General features: G+C 43.2%; 1 protein-coding gene across 3 annotated transcripts in view; it reads right to left on the reverse strand.

Moving 5' to 3' along the window:
- The window catches only part of SHOC2 (SHOC2 leucine rich repeat scaffold protein), a 98,464-nt gene that overhangs the window by 41,631 nt on the left and 32,006 nt on the right, over nt 1–24,827 (reverse strand). For all 3 annotated transcript variants that reach the window (XM_034776141.1, XM_034776142.1, XM_034776143.1), the window contains exon 2: nt 13,735–14,680. In XM_034776141.1, the coding sequence (XP_034632032.1) occupies nt 13,735–14,437 (703 nt within the window). In that variant the 5' untranslated portion in view covers nt 14,438–14,680. The remainder of the gene's footprint in view (nt 1–13,734; nt 14,681–24,827) is intronic.

Genomic DNA, 24,827 nt, shown 5'->3' on the forward strand with positions numbered 1-24,827 from the left:
TTGGGCTGTATACACAATTTGCAATATTGCTCCTTTTCCACTGTATTAAATCTTGTGACTGTCCATTCTCTCTCTCCCCATATTTAAGCAGATTGAAATTCTGAAATCCTTTACTACATGATAAATCCTGGACCAGATGACATAGCAACAGAATAAAGAGCTCTTGTTGGACAGTACAAAGAAGAGGACAGTGCTAGTATTAGTGATATCTTTTCATTTTAGCATCAATTAATGTCTTGAAAGCAATACAACTTAATACACTACTTATTAAGTTTATATTTTTTAAAAATGAATCTACATTCACTAGCGCCAGCGACAGATTACAAATATTTTCCATAGCTGTGGTATTTATTAATCCCTCACTAGGTTCACTGACTGTAGAATAAAGCAAAATCATCTAGTCTACCCAGAAAGCTATACGAGATACATTAAAGATAAAAAATGTCCTGACCCTAGAAAGTATTACAAAGTAATTGTATAACTTCAGCACAACATACTACCCCCCCGCCCCCCAACTACTGGATTTGAGTGCATCATTATAGTGGATAGAATGAGCCTTTTACCATTTATTTCTGACCGCCCTAAGGAACAGATAAAAAGTACAAGCTAATGGTTTTGATTAATAAATGTAATTTATGTGGAAAACATACTGAGTAGAAAGAATTTAGCCTTTTAAGTTGAATGGTCACAGTTATAATTGTTTTATCATTTTTCTGCACAATGGTTATAGCATTTGTATAAATGGATTTCATGCATATTTTAAGAGAACTTGAATAATATTTTCTTTGAGTTTAATTTAGGATCTTCCTAACTTACAACATGAATTAATTACAGCACTCAACAAGGAGGAAGGAGGATACACTAAAACCCCAAAATTGTTTCCCCACCTGAAACCTGAGGTAAAAGGAGCTTGTAGGAGTGCGTTGTGTAACAAAAGAAAATCAATTACTTTCAAGTGAAGGTTGAAAAATTCAGGGAAGTTAGGAAATTCTCGGTTAATGTCATCAAACCAATTTCCCAAGGAACATCACACCTTGGTTGCAGTCAGGATTTCTGGAATGGGGTTCCTGTACAGACTTAATACAAACTAAATAAATTCCTCTGTATTGTCAGATCCCCTGAAAGGGGGAAATGAAATGGAAGATAGTACTGGGCAGCCTTTGAACTGAAGTGTCATTGAGTAATGGGACACAGTATTGAGATGGAGCTGGGAGGATGATTGACTACACCAGTGCAGCTGCTACACCCACTGTCTACACTGGTGGAGACTGAACAGGTGCACGCAGAAATTGCGTGTAAGCTAAACACAAAGTGGTGTAAAAACCATAGGATGGTCCCAACATCTTGGTGAATTTTGTGTATGAACAGAAGAGGTATTCCAGGTCTAGAGTAAGCAGTCCCTATGATTCCCAGAACTGCAATCCAAAAATATTTCCCTTGCAGCATAGACCAGACCAGCTTCAGCCTAGCATAAAGATTGCATTCACAGAGAAAACAATATTTGGTCCCCTTAAGGCGAGAAGCCAGGTAACAGCAATTTCAATTGTGTTGAAAATTTACTATTGATCTGTGTACTGAACCAAATAGTAGACATTTTATAAAATGCACCATTTTATCTCTGTAAAGATTAATATCAACATTTTTATGCAAGACCGTTCTATACCAGCAACATGGAAAAATGTAATAAAAATGAGATCAAAGGAATGCACAAGGTTAGACTAAGTAACAGACTTGCAAACTGAAATACTTTCTTGACTTCACCATCCCAAGACTTTTCCTCTGGTTCTTCATACTTCTCATGCACACAATCTGACTATCACTTTTGCATTTTTCGATTCCAATATTCATCACAGTGACCTCAATGGAATGGAGATTTGCTAGATATGGAGACTAAGCTGGAGTCCCACCTTGGAGGCAGATTTCCACAGTTGTCGTTAGAAAGTTTACAGAGCTCAGCATTAGCTATTGGCAGGAATATTTTTTCAGTTGGTCTCTTTCCCAAGGGGGAGGGAACTAATGATTCAACAGCTAGGTGAAAAGAAAAAAAAAAAAAGCTCTCCTTGGTGTCATCCTCCACGGCAATTTTACTGACCTTCATTTCTTTGGTTTCTGAGGCTAGAGCAGAATATAACTAAAAGCAAGATTTCAAGATTTTCACTGAACCAGGGTAAACCCAGCTGCACCATGGATCTTTAATTGCAATGTTGACCTACCCCCGTATCCTACAAAAAAATGGAAATACAACCCTAGTGAGGGATACAGAAAGGAATATAAATTATAGCAAGTAAAATGTAAGATGGAAATTTGAAGTTAAGAGTAAATTTGAAGAGCAAGTATCCAAAAGCCTCCTAATTTTATGTCCTTCATAAAAATAAACAAAGCAATCTTTAAGCCTATGTAGTAGACAACTGCTGAGTCTGCTGGAGTATAGGAAGCAATTAAGAAAGGACAGTTACCTGTTCCGTAACTGGCGTTCTTCGAGATGTGTTGCTCCTGTCTATTCCACAGTAGGTGTGCGTGCTTGACACGTGCACCGGTGCCGGAAGTTTTTCCCTTAGCAGCATCTGTAGTGAGGGAGCACCGCTGCGACCCCTGGAGTGGAGCTGACAGATCGCGCTAGAAAGGGGGCTGTGTGCTCTCCCCACCCTCAGTTCCTTCTTGCCAGACAACTCCGACAGAGGGGAAGGAGGGTGGGATGTGGAATAGACAGGAGCAACTCATCTCGAAGAACGCCAGTTATGGAACAGGTAACTGTCCTTTCTTCTTCGAGTGATTGCTCATGTGTCTTCCACAAGTTACCTACTGAGCTATACCTCACGGAGGTGGGTAGGAGTTCTAAATGATAAAGGTTAAGGGTTACCCGTGCGGAGCACCGCCCGACCAAACCCGGCGTTGTCCCTTGCTTGGGAGACGATTGCATAGTGCGATGCAAAAGTATGGACAGAGGACCATGTAGCAGCCCTGCAGATGTCCTGAATAGGGACATGAGCCACACAGGCCGGAGACGAGGCCTGGGCTCTCGTCGAATGCGCCTTAACAATAGGAGGCGGGGGAACCCCAGCCAGATCATAACATGTGCGAATGCACGAGGTGATCCAGCGGGAAATCCGCTGGGTGGAAACCGGTTGCTCTCTCATGCGCTTGGCCGTAGCAAAGCAAAGCTGAGGGGATGTCCGGAATGGCCTTGTTTGATCTAAGTAAAAGGCCAGCACCCTACGCACATCTAGCATGTGTAGGCATCGTTCCTCATTGGAGGAATGGGGCTTAGGACACAGGACAGGCAGAAATATGTCCTGGTACATGTGAAATGCCGAGACCACCTTCGGTAGGAAGGCCGGATGCGGGTGAAGCTGGACCTTCCCCTTATGAAAGACAGTGTACAGGGGTTCCGAGGTCAGCACCCTAAGCTCCGAAACCCTGCGGGCTGAGGTGATAGCCACCAAAAACGCCACTTTCTCAGATAGGTGGGACCAGTAACAAGTGGCCAATGGCTCAAAGGGAGGTCCCGTGAGGCGTGACAGTACCAGCTTCAGGTCCGAAGGGGGAACCGTGGGCCTAGCATAAGGGAATGCTCTGTCCAAACCCTTTAAAAACCTGGAAGTCATGTGGTGGGAGAACACTGACTGTCCCACAACCGGAGGGTGGAAGGCCAAAATGGCCGCCAGGTGCACCCTCCATCGAGGAGGGAGCTAGCCCTTGGGTCCTAAGGGACAGGAGGTAGTCCAGGACCAGTTGGAGCAGAGCGGACACGGGGGAGGAACCTCTCTCCCTCGCCCATGAGAACCGATACCACTTAGCCAGGTAGGCCCTCTGTGTGGACGGCTTCCTGCTTTCAAGCAGGAACCGTCTAACAGCCTTGGTACACCTCCCCTCCTCTGCATCTAGCCACGGATCAGCCACGCCGTCTGGTGGAGCGGGGCCAGGTTGGGATGGAGGAGACGACCTCGCTCCTGAGAGAGGAGGTCCGGGTGGAGCTGCAGTCTGCGAGGGGGGGCCGCCAAGAGTTGCAGTAAGGTCCCGTACCAATGTTGACGGGCCCAATCCGGGGCTATCAGGATAATGACTTCACCTTCTGTAGGACCCTGCCTATGAGGGGGAAGGGCGGGAAGGCGTACATCAGGGGCTCCGACCAATTGAGCAGGAAGGCATCCGTCATGGCCCCATCGCCTTCTATCATCCTGGAGCAGAACCTGGGACACAGGCGGTTCTGAGAGGTGGCGAATAGGTCCATCTGGGGAGTGCCCCACTGAAAGAAAATCCATTCTGCCACCTCCCTGTGCAGGGACCACTCTTGCTGACGTGAACACCCTGCTCAGGCGATCTGCGAGCGTGTTGCTCTCGCCGGGTAGGTGGAATGCTCGGAGGAGGATGTTGTGGGCTATACAGAACTCCCACAGGAACTGGGCTTCCTGGCATAAAGCCCTGAAGCGCATGCCCCCTTGCCTGTTGATGTAATACATCGCGGTGGTGTTGTCCGTGAGGATTCTGACCACGTTCCCTTGTAAGTGCTGGCGAAAGGCCAGGCATGCCAGTCGCACAGCCCTGAGTTCCCTGACATTTATGTGCAGGGTCAGTTCCTCGGGTGACCACATACCCTGGTTCCTGATGTCCCTCACATGGGCTCCCCAGCCCAGGTCTGAGGCAACTGACACTAGATCTAGTGAGGGAGAGGGGTCTCGGAAGGGGATACCCCGGAGCATGCTGCTCAGGAGGGACCACCATTGGAGGTCTGCAACCACCGTTGGCGGCACCGTGACCACCTTGTCCAGGCTGTCCCTGGCCTGGGAATAGCGGGAGGTCAACCAGAGTTGGAGGGGCCTCATCCGGAGCCTGGCGTGTCACACCACTGTAGTCCATGCTGCCATGTGGCCGAGGATTTGAAGGCATATCCGAGCCGTGGTTACGGGGAAGGTCGTGACCGAGGCAACGAGGCCTTTGAGCGCCTCGAACCTGTTCCTGGGAAGGGAGGCCGTGGCCACCTGGGAATCCAGCAGTGCTCCTATGAATTCTATGCGCTGGACAGGAATTAACGTGGATTTCTCCTCGTTTACCACTAGGCCCAGAGCGGAGCAGGTGCGGAGCAAGAGGGATATTTGCTGCTGCACCTGGGACCGGGACTTGCCCTTGAGCAGCCAATCGTCCAGGTAGGGAAAGACCTGCAGCCCTCTCCTCCTGAGGTGGGCCGCTACCACTGCCATACATTTGGTGAAGACCCTGGGGTCTGTCGAGAGGCCAAAGGGGAGGACCGTAAACTGGTAGTGGTCCTGACCCACCAGGAAACAGAGGTAGCGCCTGTGACCCTCAAAAATGTGGATGTGGAAGTAGGCATCCTGAAGGTCCAGCGCTGCAAACCAATCCCCCGGGTCTAGAGAAGGACTAATAGAGGCTAGGGACACCATGCGGAATTTGTAGCGAACCAAGAACTGGTTGAGCTTCCGCAGCTCGAGGATGGGCCGAAGCCCGCCCTTTGCCTTCGGGATGAGAAAATACCTGGAATAGAATCCCTTGCCCCAGAATTCCCAAGGTACCCTCTCCACGGCTCCCAGGCAGAGGAGGCGCTGTACCTCCTGACCTAGGAGGAGCGCATGTTCCGGGTCCTCCGCCAACTCCCTGGCCAGAGGGCAACTGGGAAGGGGTGAAACAAGCTGCAACCTGTACCCTGTGTGAGGCCTGGGCTTGTCCTTGGCCGGCGGGACATACAGGTCCAGCATCTGCAGGGTAGTACGGGAGTCTTTCATCCCATGCAGACGCATGTCTGTTTGATCTGCCAACAGGGCCCGACCATCGAACGGCAGGTCCTACGTGATTGACTGGGACTCAGCCGATAGGCCAGAGAGTGAAAGCCAGGACGCCCTTCTCATGGAAATCGCCACGGCCATCGAACGAGCAGCCGTGTCCACCACATCAGAGGCCGCCTGGAGCGCCGCTTTAGCCGACGCCACCCCCTCATCAACAAGAGCCCGGAATTCCTTCCTGTCCTTCTCATGGAGGGAGGGCTCAATCTTGGGAAGGGACCCCCACAGGTTAAAATCATATCTGCTCAAGAGTGCCTGGTGGTTGGCCACTCTGAGCTGAAAGCTCGCAGACGAATAAACCTTTCTCCCAAAGGAATCCAGCCTGTGAGCGTTTTTGTCCTTAGGGGTAGGAGCGGGTTGGCCATGTCTCTCTCGGTGGTTCACCGATTCCACCACTAGAGAGTTCGGAGTTGGGCGGGAGTATAAGTACTCGTGCCCCTTTGTGGGCACAAAGTATCTCCGTTCGGCCTTTTTGGAGATCGGACAGAGAGATGCTGGGGTTTGCCAGAGGCCAGTAGTAATATTGACCACCCCCTGATGGAGCGCGAGGGCCACACGCCCTGGTGTCGAAGAGGTCAGGACATTAAACAATGTGTCTGATGGTTCCTCCATCTCCCCGGCCTGGAGCTGGAGGTTTGATGCCACCCTCCTGAGTAGCTTCTGGTGGGCCTTGAAATCCTCCTGAGAGACCGGAGGTGGTGGCGCCACGGAGTCATCTAGAGCCGAGGAGGTCGGTGCCGCAGTGTCGTCTGCACCCGGCTGTACCGAAATCTCGACGTCCTGACCCGGGACCCGAGTCGGTGCCGCAGGGTCGGTGCCCACTGCCTCATCGTGGTGCCGAGGCGGTGACGTTGGCTGGGCCTGGGACACTCCCGCCACGGAGCGGGGTACCGGAGGTACCAGTGCCTGGGGCCACGGTGACCACTGGCACCACTGTCCCTGCCAGGGAATGGCCTGGCCCTGGGACGCGAGGTGGCCCAGAAGGGCCGGCTGGTCTTGCGGCACTGAGCGGCTCGACGAGGGGCGGCTTCATGCCAAAGTCCGGGATGAGCGGACGGTGCCGTACGAACTGCTGGAGCAGTCCTGTACATGTCATCTCTGGCCACTGGAGGGGGACAGGTAGGAGTCAGGAGTGCTGTCCCCGTAGTGCCTCCGGCGCCCAAGACTATGACACCTCGGTGCCCGGGACTCCCGTGATGAGCTCCAAGCGTGGCGCCTTCCAAGGCAGGTGCCGGAGCGGGAACGGCAGTGCCGACAACGACAAGACCTGTCCCTGCGGTCAAGGCTCGAAGAGGAGCGGCGCCGTCTCTTAGTGCCTCCTCTACAGTCTGTCGGAGTGGAGGTGGAAAGCTCACTCGCGGCGTGGAGGCGCGCCGAGGTCCATGGCTCAGCCCTTCAACTCGGGACGGTACCTCGACCTCGGAGACGTCTAGGGAGTGTCGATGGGCACTGAGCAATGGCTTCCCATGGGATTGGGGTCCCGACTGAAGCGGCGCTCCCGGTACCAGAAGCGTCATGATGTCACACGCGGCCTGAGGCGCGTGTGGACAGCACTGGACTACTCCGCTCCACCCAAGTCGGAGGTCTCGGTCCCGATGGGGATCGTGGGCTGCCCAGTGCGGGTCTAGCCTCACCCTGTTCTTTCTCCTAGCGCTGCTGAGTCTTCCCTTGCTTCTTGGAAGGGGAGCGGTGCTGGCTCATTGACGGGGCCTCACTGCGCACCGACGCCGCAGTACCGGGCGCGGAATCAGGACGGCGCGCCTGGGGCGCTTTGATGCACGCCAGGGACGAGGTGCCCAGCGCGGGGTTCGCTCGACGCATCGGTGCCGGGGTCAACGCCGACTCCATTAGGAGAGCTCGGAGTCGGATCTCATGCTCCTTCTTCGTTCGCGACTTGAAGGAGCGGCAGATCTTACATTTCTCACTAATGTGAGCCTCGCCCAGACAGCGAAGACACAGAGTGCGGATTGCTTCTGGGCATAGAATTGCGACAAGAGTCGCACGACTTGAAGCCTGGGCCACGGGGCATGCCCTGAGCCCAGCACTAACAGAGAAAGTTCAACAAGTAACTTCAGGGAAAGCTGTATACCACTAAGGCTAGAAATGCTGCAGCAAAGCTGGAGCACAAGTTCCGACTACCTTCACCGGCGGCAAGAAGGAACTGAGGGTGGGGGGAGCACACAGCCCCCTTTATAGCACGATATGTCGGCCCCACTCCAGGGATCACAGCAGTGCTCCCCCACTATGGATGCTGCTAAGGGAAAAACTTCTGGCACCGGTGCACGTGGCAAGCACGCACACCTACTGTGGAATATACAGGAGCAATCACTCGAAGACAGACAGACAAGGATATTGCAGAGAAACTAAGTTATTTCTTTACATCAGTCCTCAAATACAAGATGTTGGGGAAATATCTATTCAGAATCTACTTTTTCAGGTAATAAAGAAAAAGTACTGCCAGAAACTAAAGAGTTAAGAGGAGATGGTTCTGGAACAAGTTTGAAAGGCAACAGGTCACCAGGACCAGGTGGTATACACCCAGTACTTCTGAATGGACTACAGGGTAGCAAAACTAAGTTTTTAAAAGGTATTAGATGATCCTGGGAAGTACAGAGCAGCAAAACATTAATACAGCAATAGTTAAAGTAACTGAAATGGCCATTACAATAGAACTATTAAACTGCTTACATACAGTAGAGCCTCAGAGTTACAAACACCTTGGGAATGGAGGTTGTTCCTAACGCTGAACAAAACGTTATGGTTGTTCTTTCAAAAGTTTACAACTGAACACTGACTTAACAGCTTTGTACCTTTACTATGCAAAAGAAAAATGCTGCTTTTCCTTTTTTTTTTGTTTTTGTTTTTTAGTAGTCTACCTTTAACACAGTACTATACTGTATTTGCCTTTGGGGCGGGGGGAGATCTGCTGGTGCTGCCCGATTGCATACTTTTGGTTCCAAATGAGGTGTCTGGTTGACTGGTCAGTTCATAACTCTGGTGTTTGTAATTCTGAGGTTTTACTGTACATGTGATACGACAGTGACAAATCAGCATTGTTTCTGTTAAAGAAAATCTTGTCTCTAATCTACTACAATTCTTTGAGTATGTCAAACCGATTGACGTGATTTATTTGTATGCAGTGTGTGTAGCTGTAGCCACGTCGTGATTTATTTAAGACTTTTAAAAAGCCTTCGACAAATACCCTAACAAGACTCCAAGGAAGGGTCACAAGAACTGGTTTGGGGAACATTCTTTTGCGGTAAGAAATTGTGCATTTGCATTTAGGATGGGATTGTGGGGAGGATTTGGGAGAGGGAGAGAGTTGTAGACAGGTGATAATTTTTCACTGGAGAAATTCTCTCACCCTACAGGGAGCATAACAAAAGAACTGCTTCAGAGTATGGGGAGAACGTCACTACCAGAACACAAATGAACCACCACCATTATCAGGGAAGGAGAGAGATGAGGGTGGAGTAAAAAACGAGAGAAGTAGTTAGTGATGAGTACACAAGTGAAAATGTAAATACTGCATTTTTGATGTGGTACTCTAGGCAGGCCAGCAAGGACCTGTCTCATTCTGTCTCTGAGGCACCTAGCATACTTTTGTGTTCTGTGTAAATACGAATTCAACTATATTTACAAAGACCTTTTGCCTCTGAACATGTGATTTGAAAATATTCCAGGAATGATATTTCTTTGGTACTATGAACATTTTATGGTATTGTAAAAGTAAAAAGTGGAGGGAGGTGGGGAAGGGAACAATGGTAACAAACGAAAGAGATGATCAAATTATGAGACATAGCACCTGACTCTGAAAGTGCTCCTGGTTTTGACAATTCATAGCACTGTAAATAGCTAGATACTTGATTTGAGGGTTCAATCAGGTAGTTAGACATTATGTGCTATGAAGTACACCCACAAAAATCACAATTTGCACTGAAACCTATATATAATTAAAACACAGTGCTTTTAGAGAACACAAAGCAGGAAAACCCATTTTAGCATCCTTTGGTACACATTCCAATAAATCCAATAAAACTGTCAAGTTTTGCTGTTACTTTATAGAGAGGACTTCGAAGTGGGATGGCAGTCAAATGCAGCTCAGTAAAACTGGCACATACCAATTCAACATTTCTGCACACTCGGTTTGAATCAGTTTGGCTTACTTTACTTACAAAATCTTCACTTCTATGGGTACAGAGCCTATAAAGCTCTGGAAGAGCAAGAGAGTTTCTGTTCTGCCTTGTACACAGTGAACTAAATAATCACTTAGGTACTGAGGGAAGAACCTTTGTTACTGGTGATAATTTAAAAGGGGAATGGGAAAGAGTTTGATTTTCAGATTGAGTTTGCAGACCTAGCAATTGGAACAAAATCGATTTCTAATGTGGGCACATTTGAAGTACATTTTGATAAATATGCAATCTTAATGTTTTTACACAGTTTATTTTCTGACTAAGTATTCGGATGTTGTAATATGACTACTGTTTAGTATTTTTCTACAAAGAGGTCAGAGTTCACGTTGTCCTGTCTTATTTTCCCTTTTCTAAATTTATATTATTCTTAAAACAAATCTCACCAATTCAGCTAAAATCTTTGCTCTCTAAGTTTAATTCTAAGTAGTACCCCTCTTTCAGAAGGCTTAGATTTCAAGATAATGCACACTGGCAGATCAACACAATTTTAAGAAGGCTTTCAATAACACAATCCTATCACCCATGCAGTTTTGCACACAACACTTTTTTCAAAGCTATATTTACTTTTAATTAGGTGTTTTGTTTTATTAGAAACCTCTTTTACAGACCAACAGTCTCCTGAAGTCTTCTTCATCATGAAGCCATCACAGTTAAGTACTTCAAGGACATCCTCTACTTGACTGAAGAGAAGGCTATGACAATCCCTAGGGCCCCATGACAGTAGACAATGAAATGTCAGTTTCATGACATAATTCTACCCAGCCACCTTTGGTTTTTTAATATCGCCTCTCACTGTAGCATAGTAGCAATATTCCCGCTTTTTATGCAGGAGATTAGGATTCTATTCCCTGTCCAGGCCAACACTCCGAAAAACACACTCATTACCACAGGGACGGAAATCACCACCTTCAACACAGGATTCTACCAATTTAGCTAAATAAATAACTACACCTCTACCCCGATATAACGCGACCCGATATAACATGAATTCGGATATAACAAGGTAAAGTAGCGCTCCGGAGGGGGGCGGGGCTGCGCACTCCGGTGGATCTAAGCAAGTTCGGTATAACGCGGTTTCACCTATAACGCAGTAAGATTTTTTGGCTCCCGAGGACAGCGTTATATCGGGGTAGAGGTGTACTTTAGCTGACAGCTGCAATAGGGTCTTATCCTCCATGGATCAGCCACTAGCACAACATACTTAACCAGCATGTTATGTAAATCTGCTTGCTAATACTTTTACCGCCAGATAGGAGAGTCTTGAACCTTAGAACAATGTAATACTTAAAATGAGAAGAAACTGAATCTGACTTGCTCCATGTGATACTGTTTCATAAAAAGATAATGGCTCATTCTGCCTCCTGCTCGGGAACATAAATCTTGGACTATTTACAAACTGATGTTATACTGCATTTATTATACATGTACTAGACCTCTATATGTGAAAGGAAAAACTTAAAAGAATGTAAAGGGACTTATGTAAAATTTGGCCAAAAATATAGATTTTGAAAAAAATAAGTTCATTTGTAAAAGCTTAAAACCAGTAAGAAATGCTTCAATGACATTTCTGAAAACTATCCAGCGGAAACGAACAAATACATTTTCTGCAATTCAAAGATATGCACACTACAGCTCTGTGCTAGACTAGCTCAGTGAAATTGACTAGAAACTGATTACAAAAGTGAAACTGATTAGTCTTCTCATTGTTTAGGCTGAGAGAAACTGAACATAAGTGAAAATAAGACTTTTTTTCAGTGCCAGGTTCTCAAATTTAGGTGCATACGTCTAATTTATACACACAATCCTATTATTTATTGACTGTAACCTGTTATATATGCATTCTCAGACAGCTGATTTGCATACATCAGGTGAGCAAAAATTTGTGAGAGCCTAACTCTAAAAGCTGAAAATAATTTTTCAACTCTAATTCTTCAAGTTATAAGTAAACTACGTAAATATCTTTAGCTTAAATGTTTAAATGCTGTTAAGCCCGAAAGTGTTCTTTTAAAAAGAAACTTAAAATGGTAAATTCTTTGTGGGCAGGAACTGTCTTTTTTTATACAGCGCTTAGCACAATGGGATCCAGGTCCATAACTGAGTTTTCTAAGCGCTAGAAGAATACAAATAATCAAGATACAAACAACATCTGGATGTGTGGACAAAAAACATGGTGCTCGGGCCAGCATTTGTCCTGTTTGGTAAAATACCAAATACATTCTCAACAAAAATAGTAAATAATAATTATGTAAAAAGTCAGAAGAGGGAGGGGAGGTGCCAGGGGCAAGCCTCCCGGGCCAGGAGCTCGGGGGCCAGGCAGGACGGTCCCGCGGGCCGGATGTGGCCCGCAGGCCGTATTTTGCCCACCTCTGGGATAGAGGATGTTTCAGAAGCACCAGCACAGAGCCAGAGACTGAAATCAGCAGCTGACAGTTCTGAAATACTTGTGCAATGTCCAAATTATCCTGAGGAAGCGGTCTACACCAGATATTAATGGTCAGCTGACCAGCAGTTTGTGGTTTGGAAGTTCACAGTGGGTGCTGCTGTTATGAAGATGTGCAATTCAATACGTTGCAGGAGCGAGTGTGGGGCTAACTTGACAGAGATCATTGAGGGATTTAAACAACTGTATTTCCAGAATTGTACAGAAACCTATGGACCAGTTCTATGGCCCTAATCCAATCAGCCAAGGAGTTTATTAACAGAGAAGAGTTCTAAGTGCCTAAATCACTTCTGAAAATGAAACTTACTCCTGTCAGTGTTGCAAGGCCTAACACCTTTAAAAATCTGGGCCTAAAAAACTGGGACTAAATTAGAAGAAAGATAAAACTTATTTTAAATCTCTTGTGAATGTTTCATGTTTTTAAAATTGCATTTAGTACTTATATTTTTAGAACTGGAGATACACACAAATAAAATAATGTGATAAACTCACATGCCCACACACTTCAATCGTGTGTGTAAGTACTATAAGGTATCGCTTAAAATGGTTTTCTAAATACAGATGCTTTCCTGAATCAAGGCCTGTTAAAAAGTGGTTCAGGAATTCCTGACTATCACTACATCAATCACTGCTTGAAATGACTAAACTACATTAACTGATACCCCATTTACTTTAAAGTTTGAAAGATAAGACGGTATAATAGATTTAGAATAGTTATTTATGAGTTATATACTTTTTTATTCGTTCAAAAAATATGTATACATTAGCAATGATGCATGCAATACCTGGTCACAGCACTAAAAGATTCCATTCATAAATAAATTCGTTAACCATTTATAAGCAGCTGATGTTTCATACATGGTTGACCAATTGTTATAGATTGTTACAGTGTCCAACATGTTTCTTATAACTATAGTTTATAACGATCCATAATGCATTTTACTGACGTGCTTGTAACCATCTATAACACTTCATATTTATGCCTGTATTGTGCTTATAACATCTATCAATAATTTATTACCCTTTATAAATGGAACCTAAATATCAAATGTGACCCAACATTTTTTAATTAACAGATATACGCACAATATATTGATTATACCCCAGCATAATCTAACATCATGGTAATGTGGCTGAGATCCAAAGAAACTAATCTAAGATTCTTCTTGATGATGATAATAAAAGGAGGGCAGTATCTATAAAAAAAATTCATAAAGCAGTGATCTGTGTGTACCTACCTGCATCACAAAGTGAACTAAAACAAGATTTACCATAAACTTTAAATCACAGTGTAAATGCTTACCAATTTCAGCAGGTAGTTGCTTGATTTTGTTCTCTCGTATGCTAAGCATGGTGAGTTTTGACAAGCTTTTGATATCCTTTTCCACAGTAGTTATACGATTAAAGCGTAGATAAAGAGTGGCAAGAGAATTTAGCCTGTACACCACTGACGGAATTTCTCTAAGTTTGTTATGCCGTAGATCAAGCATGCGCAATTTCTTCAAGTTATCAAGAGAGTCAGGCAAACTGGTAAGCGAGTTCTCACTTAAAGCCAGTGTCATCAGATTCACAAGACAGCCCACCTCTGCAGGTAGAGACTGCAATTTGTTACTGTATAAATAAAGTTCCGTTAACTGTGTCAACTCTTTGATAGATGATGGAAGCATGTGTATAGACCTCTTGGACAAGTCCAAGCGCATTGAATTCTCTTCTCGGCATTTATTTAGCTCTTTGATCACCTCAGCATTGCTGGATTTTTTGCGAGCAGCTGGGGCTGGATTAGGTCGTTTTATTGTGTTGTCTACTGAAAAAGCTACCCCAGGCTGTGCACTACTGGAGTCCTTCTTTCCATCTTTGGCATCTTTCCCTTTGGTCTTAGGCTCCTTTTCTTTGCTTTCTTTCCCAAATCCTCCAGAGGCCTTAGACTCCTTCTCCCGTTCCTTTGCCAATGGGACTTTTGGATCCTTCTCTTTACAGTCCTTTTCTTTTCCTAGATTACTACTCATGGTGATTCAATGTTTAGCAAGCACCACATGAAATCCACTTTTTTCGGTTAACAAAAAAACAATTAATTCACTGCTGAAAGTACAAGGATCCTTAAAACACAAATATGTTGGCTTGAGGGACCAACTTCAGTTGAGTGATACCCATTTGCTACATATTGATTCTGAAGACACTTGTTCCTAATCCTGGTATCGAAAGGTTCAACTTTAAGAGATCAGATGGTCAAATGCTCCTTATTAGAATTTCTGCAACACAAGAGAAAAAAATAAAACAATGTTAATGTAAATATAACTTTCTTTTAGGTTAAATATTGAGTATTTTGATAGCAAGCATGTGGATACTTACTCAGGTCTATAACTTCCCCATATATTTCATATGAAGAACCCAATCCTAACATTCAAATCCCAAGAACGCTGCTTAGGAATGATTGGTATGATTGGTATGTTGGACAATAGCTAATGTAATGCTGATTTTTTAAAAAAGGCTCTAGAGAAAATTGGTTGAAACTATAGTAAAGAACAGAATTATCAGACACACAGATAAACACAATATGTTGGGGAGGAGACAACAGCTTTTGTAAAGGGAAATCATGCCTCACCAATATATTAGAATCAACAACCATCTCTTAAAGTCAACAAGCATGTGGACATGGGTGATCCAATAGATATAATGTACTTGGACTTGAGGAAAACCTTTGACAAAGTCCCTCATCAAAGGCTCTTAAGCAAAACAAGCAGTCAGGGTATCAGAAAGAAGGCCCTCTCATGGATCAATAACTGGTTAAAAAATGGGGTGGAAAAAAGGTAGGAATAAATGGTTAGTTTTCACAGTGTAGAGAGGTAAACAGTGGGGTCCCTCAAGGATCAGTATTGGGACCAGTGCTATTCAACATATTAATAAATGATCTGGAAAAAGTGGTAAACAGGTGACAAAGTTTGCAGATGATACACAATTACTCAAGATAGCTAATGCCAAAACGGACTGCAAAGAGTTACAAAGACATTTCACAAAACTGGATGACTGGTCAACAAAATGGCAGATGAAATTCAATGTTGATAAATGCAAAGTAATGCACATTGGAAAATATAATGCCAACTATACATACAAAATGATGGTCTAAATTAGCTGTTCCCACACAAGGAAGCTCTTGAAGGATCAGGGATAGGTCTCTGAAAACATCTGCTCAATGCACAACGGCAATCAAAAAAGTTAACAGAATGTTAGGAACCATTAGGAAAGGGATAGGAAATATCATAATGCCACTCTATAAATCCATGGTATGCCTGCACCTTGAAAACTGCGTGCACTTCTGGTTGACCCATCTCAAAAAAGATAGATTAGAAATGGAAAAAATACAGAGAAGGGCAACAAATATGATTAGGTGTATGACCAGCTTCCATATGAGGACAGATTAAAAAGACTAGGACTGTTCAGCTTAGAAAAGAGATGACTAAGGCGAGATATGATAGAGGTCTATAAAATCATGAATGGTGTGGAGAAAGCGAATAAGGAAGTGTTATTTACCCATTTACATAACACAACCACCAAGGGCCACCCAATTAAATTGACAGACAGCAGGTTTAAAACAAACATAAGGAAATACTTCTTCACACAATACAGTCAACCTGTGGAACTCATTGCCAGGGATGTTGTGCAGGCCAAAAAGCATTACTGGGGCTCAAAAAAGTATTAGATAAGTTCACAGAAGATAGCCATTGATGGACCTATCAGCCAAGATGGTCAAGGACACAACCCCATGCTCTGGGTGTTCCTAAACCTCTGACGGGCAGAAGCTGGGACTGGATGACAGGGGATGGATGACTCAATAACTGCCCTGTTCTGTTCATTCCCTATGAAGCATCTAGCATCAGCCCCTGTCAGAAGACAGGATACTGGGCTAGACGAATTGTTGGGATTTGACCCAGTATGGCCATTCTTATGTAATACTACTTTACTGAGGAAGAACTATTAAAAATAAGATGAAAAAGAGTAAGCTTCCATTTTTAAATGTATTATTGCCTTCATTAAAGCGTATGAGTCACCTGCTCCTGTTGCTAGAAGCTAATGCACAACTTTAGTATATTCCGTTGATTGGCATGTGTGGCACATCTCCCTCTGTACCTGATCCACTGAGGATAAGGATCCATGTTACAACTTTAATTTGAAGAGCCTTGTTCTTTTGTTCAAGCTATAGAGACCCTTGTTTTCAACTATGGAGGCCCCGAGTCCAAGCTCTGGTGTTAGCCAAGCTGAAGTCATCAAGTTAACGTTTCGTATCAAGAAATCTTTTCTAACCTATTCTGAATCACAATCTTCTCTATTTCTGCAATACATTAAACAAAACCTTGTCACCTATCAACAGGTTTGTGGATTTCAAGATGCAAACAAGCAGTTGAAATTAGATATGAAGTTCCATTTCAAACAATCTTACCAAAATAAATAAACAAATACATAAATCAACCAAAAAAGTTTTGAAGGGATATAAACCCTGATCTTGCAAGACAAGCAAACCTGCAATTAAGGTGGCAAGGAAGAAATCTCTCCTACAGGCAGTTTATTCCATTACAGCTCGTTTCAGGATATTTTGCATCTTCCTCTAAAGCATCTGGTATTGGCTACAAGATTTGAATTACCTCTGGTCTGAATCCTGTCCAGCAATTTCTATGTTCCTAAATAAATAGAATTATTAATAGTTCTAATTTGATTAAATCCTGTGACAATTATCAATCCCATGAACCATCTGGTCATTTCAAAACTCACCACCAACACATTTTGAAGCTGCCTCTCAAATACATGTCTGTAAAAGACAATAAAAAGTCAATTTTATCCTTTGATGCTAACCTGCCCTTTTGCCTACAAAGGCAACATTCCTTAGGAACATAAGAACTGCCATACTGGGTCAGACCCAAGGTCCATCTAGCCCAATATCCTGTCTTTCGACAGTGACTAATGCCAGGTGCCCCAGAGGGAATGAACAGAACAGGTAATCATCAAGTGATCCATCCAGTTGCCCATTCCCAGCTTCGGGCAAACAGAGGCTAGAGACACCATCCCTGCCCATCCTGGCTAATAGCCATTGATGGACCTATCCTCCATGAATTATATAGGTTTTTTTTTAACCCTGTTATAGTCTTGACCTTCACAACATCCTCTGGCAAGGAGTTCCACAGGTTGTGCGTTGTGTGAAAAACTGTGCGTAGTGTGTGTTCTGCAGTATTTGTTGATGAGGAGTTACTTAGCATTCTACAAAAGGGTCTTGTTTGCCTCAACCACAAAAGCTATTTTCATTCTTATCAACACCACGTTAGGAACTGCATTCCCTTTCTGCCACTTATCTTCTGTACTAGTTCATATGGCCCACAGTTACAGTCATAGCAAAATTAAATTTTATACCCTTAAGTAAATCATCAGTAAGAACTGAAGACACTGAAATCTTACAGCTAAACGCAAACTTCTATTAATGTTTAAAATACTCATTCACTTACTTATGATGAATAGGCATACTTGCACGCTCACACAGTTTGTTTCCAGGAAGCCTCTGATATGAAAGTATGATCAGTCACTATCCACCATTTTCAGTCACATCGAAGAGTATCAAAGATGAAAAACAAATCTAAAATGATATATTTGAGGGTGGAAGTTGGAGGAGAGAAGGCTACCATAGTTTTCCCCTTATAATCTGCAGATAATGCTTCCTAATGGCAGAGATGGGAACAGAAGCTTCAACTTCCAGTCCTCTGCTCTGACCTGTTACTTCTATAGCATCATGCTGTCAAGTAATCTCTGTGCCTTAGTTTATAATGCTTTTGAGAACTTGCCTGAAACGTGCTAATACTACTACTTTGTACACTGTAAATTGGATTAAATTTATAGTAGCCTACATGATACCACATTAGTCCCACTTTAATGTACTCAATTGATCCTGTTTTCTTTTGAACCCTTTTGGGGTTTTTGTTTTGTTTTGCCTTTTTTAAAAAAAGAAAGAAAGAATCCAGTTTGAACACTCTTATAATAGAAAGCGTCTCTGATGTGGATTCCTCTGAACATGGGCCAAATGGGGACAATTAACATCAGACACGTTTTCAATTATTAAGACTCCTATGTGACTTTTAAAGTATCCAATAACTTATATGGAGATATACCTATCTCCTAGAACTGGAAGGGACCTTGGAAGGTCATTGAGTCCAGTCCCCTGCCTTCACTAGCAGGATCAAGTACTGATTTTGCCCCAGTTCCCTAAATGGCCCCCTCAAGGATTGAACTCTCAACCCTGGGTTTAGCAGGCCAATGCTCAAACCACTGAGCTATCCCTCCTCCAACTTGCATTTTGTTCTAGCATAGCAACCCCCCTGTGTTACATTTGAAACCATTTTTCAGCACTGTATAATTTGTATGCTTTTATGTGGATAGTACAGGAAAGATATTGGCAGAATCCTCAATATACACAAATCCAGGTGGAGCTCAGTTGCCTCACTATCAGCTAACTAAAGAGTAAAGTCTCAAATGGTAGTTAGCTTGTTTTCAGTACAACTAGAATAGAATACAAACGTTTTGAGGCATAAGTCACAATACTGTCAAATACTATTTGAAAGTTTTGATAAATATGGAAAACGATATCAATTTTTTGTTAATACTGCAGGTCACTCAGGATCCAGGTCCCATTGTGCAAGATGCAGTAAAAGCCACACAGTCCCTGCTCCCCAAAATAGCTTTCAATCTAGTCAAATTTAAGACATGGCAAGTGTGTTTTGCCTAATACGTTATAGGCAGCGCAAAAGAGGTGGCTCTCAAAGGTATCTGAAAGAGGAGATAGTTCAGGGAGACATTCCGTATGTAAGGGATGGCCTGACCTGAAGGGTCCAAATTATTTTTTTTTACATACATTTCAATCACCTATGAGCAATTATTCACAAGTGTAACATAAAATCAGCTTTTGTACTTGCTCAGTAACAGCTTAAGGTTTTCATTACAAATATAAAACTATAATGAGCACATACACACTTTCACCATTACAAAGGCTCCCCACTCCCATTTTTATCCTTTTAACCTCTTTCACGTCAGACACTTTAAAAAAAAAAAAAAAAAAACTATTCCTTTCTATGGTCAGAACAAGACAAAGGGTTACTACCAGAGAATTCAATCTTTCATAGCTTTCTTCAAAGCTGATGCTGTCTGCAGGCAGTCAGCTCTGCAACCAAGTGACATGCCAAAATTTAAGACTAACGGCCAGACTCGCAGCACAAAACATACATTCAAAACAGTAAATCAAAAGCAAGGAATGGGAAAAAACTAAATGTTAAATATACTGCACACATTTATCTGAAGGATTTTATTTTATTTTGTTTTATTTAAGTTTGAGAATTAAGGTTGTACTGGAAATATACTGCGTCTTTTCAGACCCCGTCTCTTCAAATTAAATGTTTCTCCTACTCCGAGAAAGATTTGCAACTAGCACTTTCTATCTAGACAAACTAAAAATTAACAGAGAGGAAGCAGTTAGTGAGAAGTTCTTTGGACAAAACATGTCTCTGAAACCAGACTAGAGAACACAGAAATACTGTTAAGTCTGGAAACAAGGTTCTGTAGAAGATAAGAATAAGGAATTGAAGCTGACTACACAGCCACTTTTGCCAAGTCTGATTACACTCGCATCTTGCAATGTAACGGGGCCTTGAATCCTGATGAGTCCTCTGGGGTCTAGTACTATAATTGTAGGTGGAGCTGGTAGCATCCCCTATTGTTAAGGTTGCTTGACACTTCCCCTTATCAGACCCAATGTTTAGTTGGTTATAACTAGGGTCCTACCAAATTCATTGTCCATTTTGGTCAATTTCACAGACATAGGATTTAAAAAATCATCAATTTCACGGTTTCAGATATTTATATCAGAAATTTCAGGGTGTTATAACCATGGGGGTCCCGGCCTCAAAGGGGGTTGCGGGAGGGATCACAAGGCTATTGTAGAGGGGTTGCAGTATTGCCACCCTTACTTCTGCACTGCTGCAGACGGAGGTGCTCCCTTCAGAGCTAGACAGGCAGAGAGCAGTGGGCAGCATGGTATGGGGAGGTCATCACTTTTGGGGGGAGGTCATCACTTTTGGGGGGAGGTGCAGGGCCGGCCTTCTAGGTGGGTGATCACCCAGGGCCCTACAGTCAGGGGTGCTGTGGTCCCTCCGCCACACACACACAGCCAGCCCAAGTCCCCTTTAACACCCCAAGCTCTGGGCCCAAAACCAGACAGGGGCAGGACTGGAGGCAAGGGTGCCAGAACTACCAGCTCCAGAACAGGAGAGGCCAGGGGGCTACATCCTCCAATTTTTAACATGGGTGTTGTTTGGGGGGCAGGGATCACCATTCCCCCACCCCGAAACTGCAAGCCTCGGGCAGGCACAGAGCAGTGCCGGCAGAGACTGCACTTCATGGCAGGGGAGCTGATAACAGTGATATCAATGCTCACGTGACTCCAGTGATATGGTAGTCCCAAACTGACCAAGGGAAGGGGGGTGACTCACTTGAGAGTCCAACAGATTCTTTGTTCCGGTGAGGCTGGGCTCACCGGAACATGCCCTGTCCCATACATGCCCTGATGAGGTGTGAACTGCCCTTCTGCTCTTGGAGAGTTTTTGCCTGGGCTTGTTTTAAGCCATAAGGACACATTTTCAGCCTCATATCTATATACATGAAATTATAACCTAGAACATTATTATAACAACAATGCTCAGTGCATCATGAGGCTTCCGAAGACACCTGACATGACAAACTTTGCATTGGATACCACACCATCATTTTACAAGGATGAACATGGAGCATGTACGGGGTTCCCCCGAGGCACAGTGTGTCACAATGTGATCATAATTAAAAATTGAATCATAATGCACCCCACCAGGGAGCCAAATTAAGGTTAACAGCCTAATTTAATTCTGGATTTTCTTAACTTTTGAATGCTTAAGTTTGCTACCTTAACAATATTCTTTAAAATAGTTTGTGTGTGTAGTAATACAAATAGCTGACAACCTATATTTAAGGTTGCAACAAAATTTGCATTTAGCGGGATTTTAGTCCTACTATCTCACAATTTAAGGACTGAATTTATCCATGAAAATTAATACAGTAACTTGGTTTTTTTTTGGTAAGTTGGTCCCAATCTTCCAAACACTTCTGCAAGTGAAGTGCTTTACATTCATGAGTAGTTCTACAGAATCTTGACTTCAATGGAGCATCATTCAAGTCAAACAGAATACTCATGCATAAATTTAGGCATTTATCTAAGTGCTTGTAGAATGGGGGACAGAATTACTAATTTTACAGAGGCAACAAATGTGTTCATGTCTCATTCACATTTTTCAGATCCCTCTAGCTAAAGAACCAGAGTCACCACCAATTCTAAGCTGCACACAAACATTCATATAACATTTCAAGGAGAGGATTTTTTTCAACTTTTAAAACTTGAGCTATTTTTAGCAAAACAAAGTTGAACAGAACTGGCCAGTTCTGCCAGCTACTTCTAGTTTTCAATGCTGTTCAGACTGTGTTCCTGATATATTGAGAAAAAGTAGGTTAGGTAATATCTTTCATTGGACCAACTTCTGCTGGTGAATGAGACAAGCTTTCAATCTTACACAGGAGTTCTTCTTCAGGTACTGATATACTGACAGAGAATATTTTTTAAAACTATTAGGTGATGAAGGGCTTAAGGGGAAACAAGAGGTTACTCTGGCATGGTTGGGGATACCAAGCAAAAGAAGTTTCAAGATAATTAAACAAAAATCTCTCTCATAGTATGTTCTGGATATTACTAAAGAAAAACAGATTTTGAGAGATACTGAATATTGTTTTATATGACCAAAATACATTTCCCAGAATTATTTTTAATCCAGTTTAACTATGGAAGTCCAGAAGGACACACAATTAAACTCTTCTAAACCAAGTCATCTTTCTTTAGTTGTCTAAAAAAGGAACACCACCATTTAGTTCCTGTATAAAATTTTTCATCTACAGATCTCAATACACTTTACAAATGGAGGTCAGTTTCATTATCCCCATTTAACAGATGTGGAAACTACCTATCATACAGATTATTTGCTGAAAACTTTAAAGATTTATGGGTAATTGGGTGACAAAAAGGAGAATAAACCTGAAGAAGTTCTGTTGAATCAAGAGAGCAAAACACTATATAAAAATCTTGGGGAAATTGTATGAAATGGTGGTTATATTTCTATTGTTGAATACAATCCTGAAATGTTTATGTAAAATAACTGCTTTACAGAAAGACAAACTTTTTTCCTGGGTCTCATGCATGGAAACTAGGAATAGTTACTATTGCAATTCCAAGAACAACATGAAATTAATCATCTGCAGCTCAGAAATATGAGTCCTACTGCTTCCTGGTCAGCAATCAAATGAAACATGGTCCTTGACACAAAGGAAATCCAGCTAACTGGTAACCTGGAAGAGTTGGGGACTCCCCTTAGACTTAGCATCTAAAAGTAGGAAGACATTACAAAGTTTAACAACACAATGGGTTAACAAAAAATTACACTTGCAATATTAGTTATCCTAATATTAGTATTAAGATGTTTTACTTGATGTTGTTTTTAAGTAATATGGAGACAGGCTAGCATCATTTCCTGGTAGAGACAAAGAACCAAGAAATAGTAAAAAAATAATATTAACTACAGAAAAAAAAACTAACGCATCTTTTACAGTTGCTTGGACTTACCAATAGCAGTCCTAACAAAGAAGGATTGCTAACAGCCATCTCTTTAAGAATGGTCATTTTCAGTTCCACTTATACGTTCAGAGTTAATGGCTCATGTCAGTGTGTATTTGAGTAGGGAAAGTAGATATCTTAAAATAAATCAATCTCGGATCCAGCATATTCCAAAAATTAAATGCACTGCCACTAAATTATAATGCACTGAGATGTAAAATATGACTAATTTTAATACACCAAGAAGTTTACCTATATAAAGGAGGACTGCTATTGCATCACATGTAATTCTGAAAGGATGACCATTTTCCCCACTCAAACACAGCTCACAAAAAGAAACATTTCACTTACTCTTTTATGAATATTACGTGTACCAAAGGAGTCAGGCATAGCATTACCAGAAAACAGATCGTAACTACAGTCAGAATTGGTGAGCAACAATTCAAATCCATAACAAAAGGAGAAAAACACTTTGAGGATCCAACTCTGACCTAGGAAACTCAGTTTAGTCAGATTTAAGGAGGGGTTTTCTTTCTGAGGGGGTTGGAGTGAAGTTCAAAATGCTATTTTAGTAATTTTAGCACCCCCACACAAACAAGCAGACAACCAAAATCCTTAAAAATATACCTTCCTGAAAGTACTGAAATTTTACTGAGGAACAGTATGGGATGTATCAGAAAAATATTCCATTATACCATAACTTAGCACATATGGGAAAGCAAAGAATAGGTTTTTTTTAAATTAGCTGAACCAACTGCAAAGGATTTCCCTCTTCTGCACCCCCAACCACACTACTTTCATTTGAAAACCCAAATAACCCAAGCCAACCAGCCTGCTGCAAAAGAAGCAAATTCTCTCCCACAATTTACAGGCTTCAGACATCTGACCTACAGCTTTTTCATCTACAAAAGGGGTATACAGACTTCTGCTACTGCAACCACCTCCAGAGCAGTTGGGATGAACTGCTCAGTCAGTCACCAGATGGCTGCATTACTGCTACAAAAACAAAGCCTGACTTTAGAAAGCATATAGACACCATGACAATAATTGACCATCATATGTATGACTGGCCTGCATCAACTGTTTTCATAAGTGTGGGCATCAGGCAGAATACCAGCAAAATGAAAAGACGGTATTGTAGCACCCCCATACAAGAGTAAAGGACATAGGCGCTGACTTTTATTTTTCCCTGGGGGTGCTCCACCCTGAGGCCCCACCCCAACTCAGCCTCTTCCTGACCCCACTCCACCCCCTCCTGATGCTCCACCTTTTCCTGCCTCCACTTCACCCACTCCTGAGGCTCCGCCCTCTCTCTGCCTCTTCCCCACTACGCTCCAACCCCTCCCTTAAGACTCCTGCCCACCAGCCGCTTGCTGCTCTCTGCCCTCCCCAAGTGCCTCGCCCAGCTGCCAAACAGCTGTGGCTGGTGAGCACCCAGTATTTTCTTCTCTGGGTGCTTGAGCCCCGTAGCACCCACAGAGTCAGCGCCTATGGGAAAGGATCTCACACTGAGTGTGGCAACAACAAACTAATTTAATTATTTTCAGTCCCTGGAAAGGTCTTCTCTCACGTGCTTGGTAGGACGCAGCCGCTTAACTGACATCATCTACAGCAACAACCAGGTTTCACTCCTAGGCAGTCAACAATCAACTCTATCCTTACTCTCCAGCTTCTGCCTGACT

Source organism: Trachemys scripta, chromosome 7, assembly GCF_013100865.1.
Source record: "Trachemys scripta elegans isolate TJP31775 chromosome 7, CAS_Tse_1.0, whole genome shotgun sequence".
NCBI classification, from domain to species: Eukaryota; Metazoa; Chordata; order Testudines; family Emydidae; genus Trachemys; species Trachemys scripta.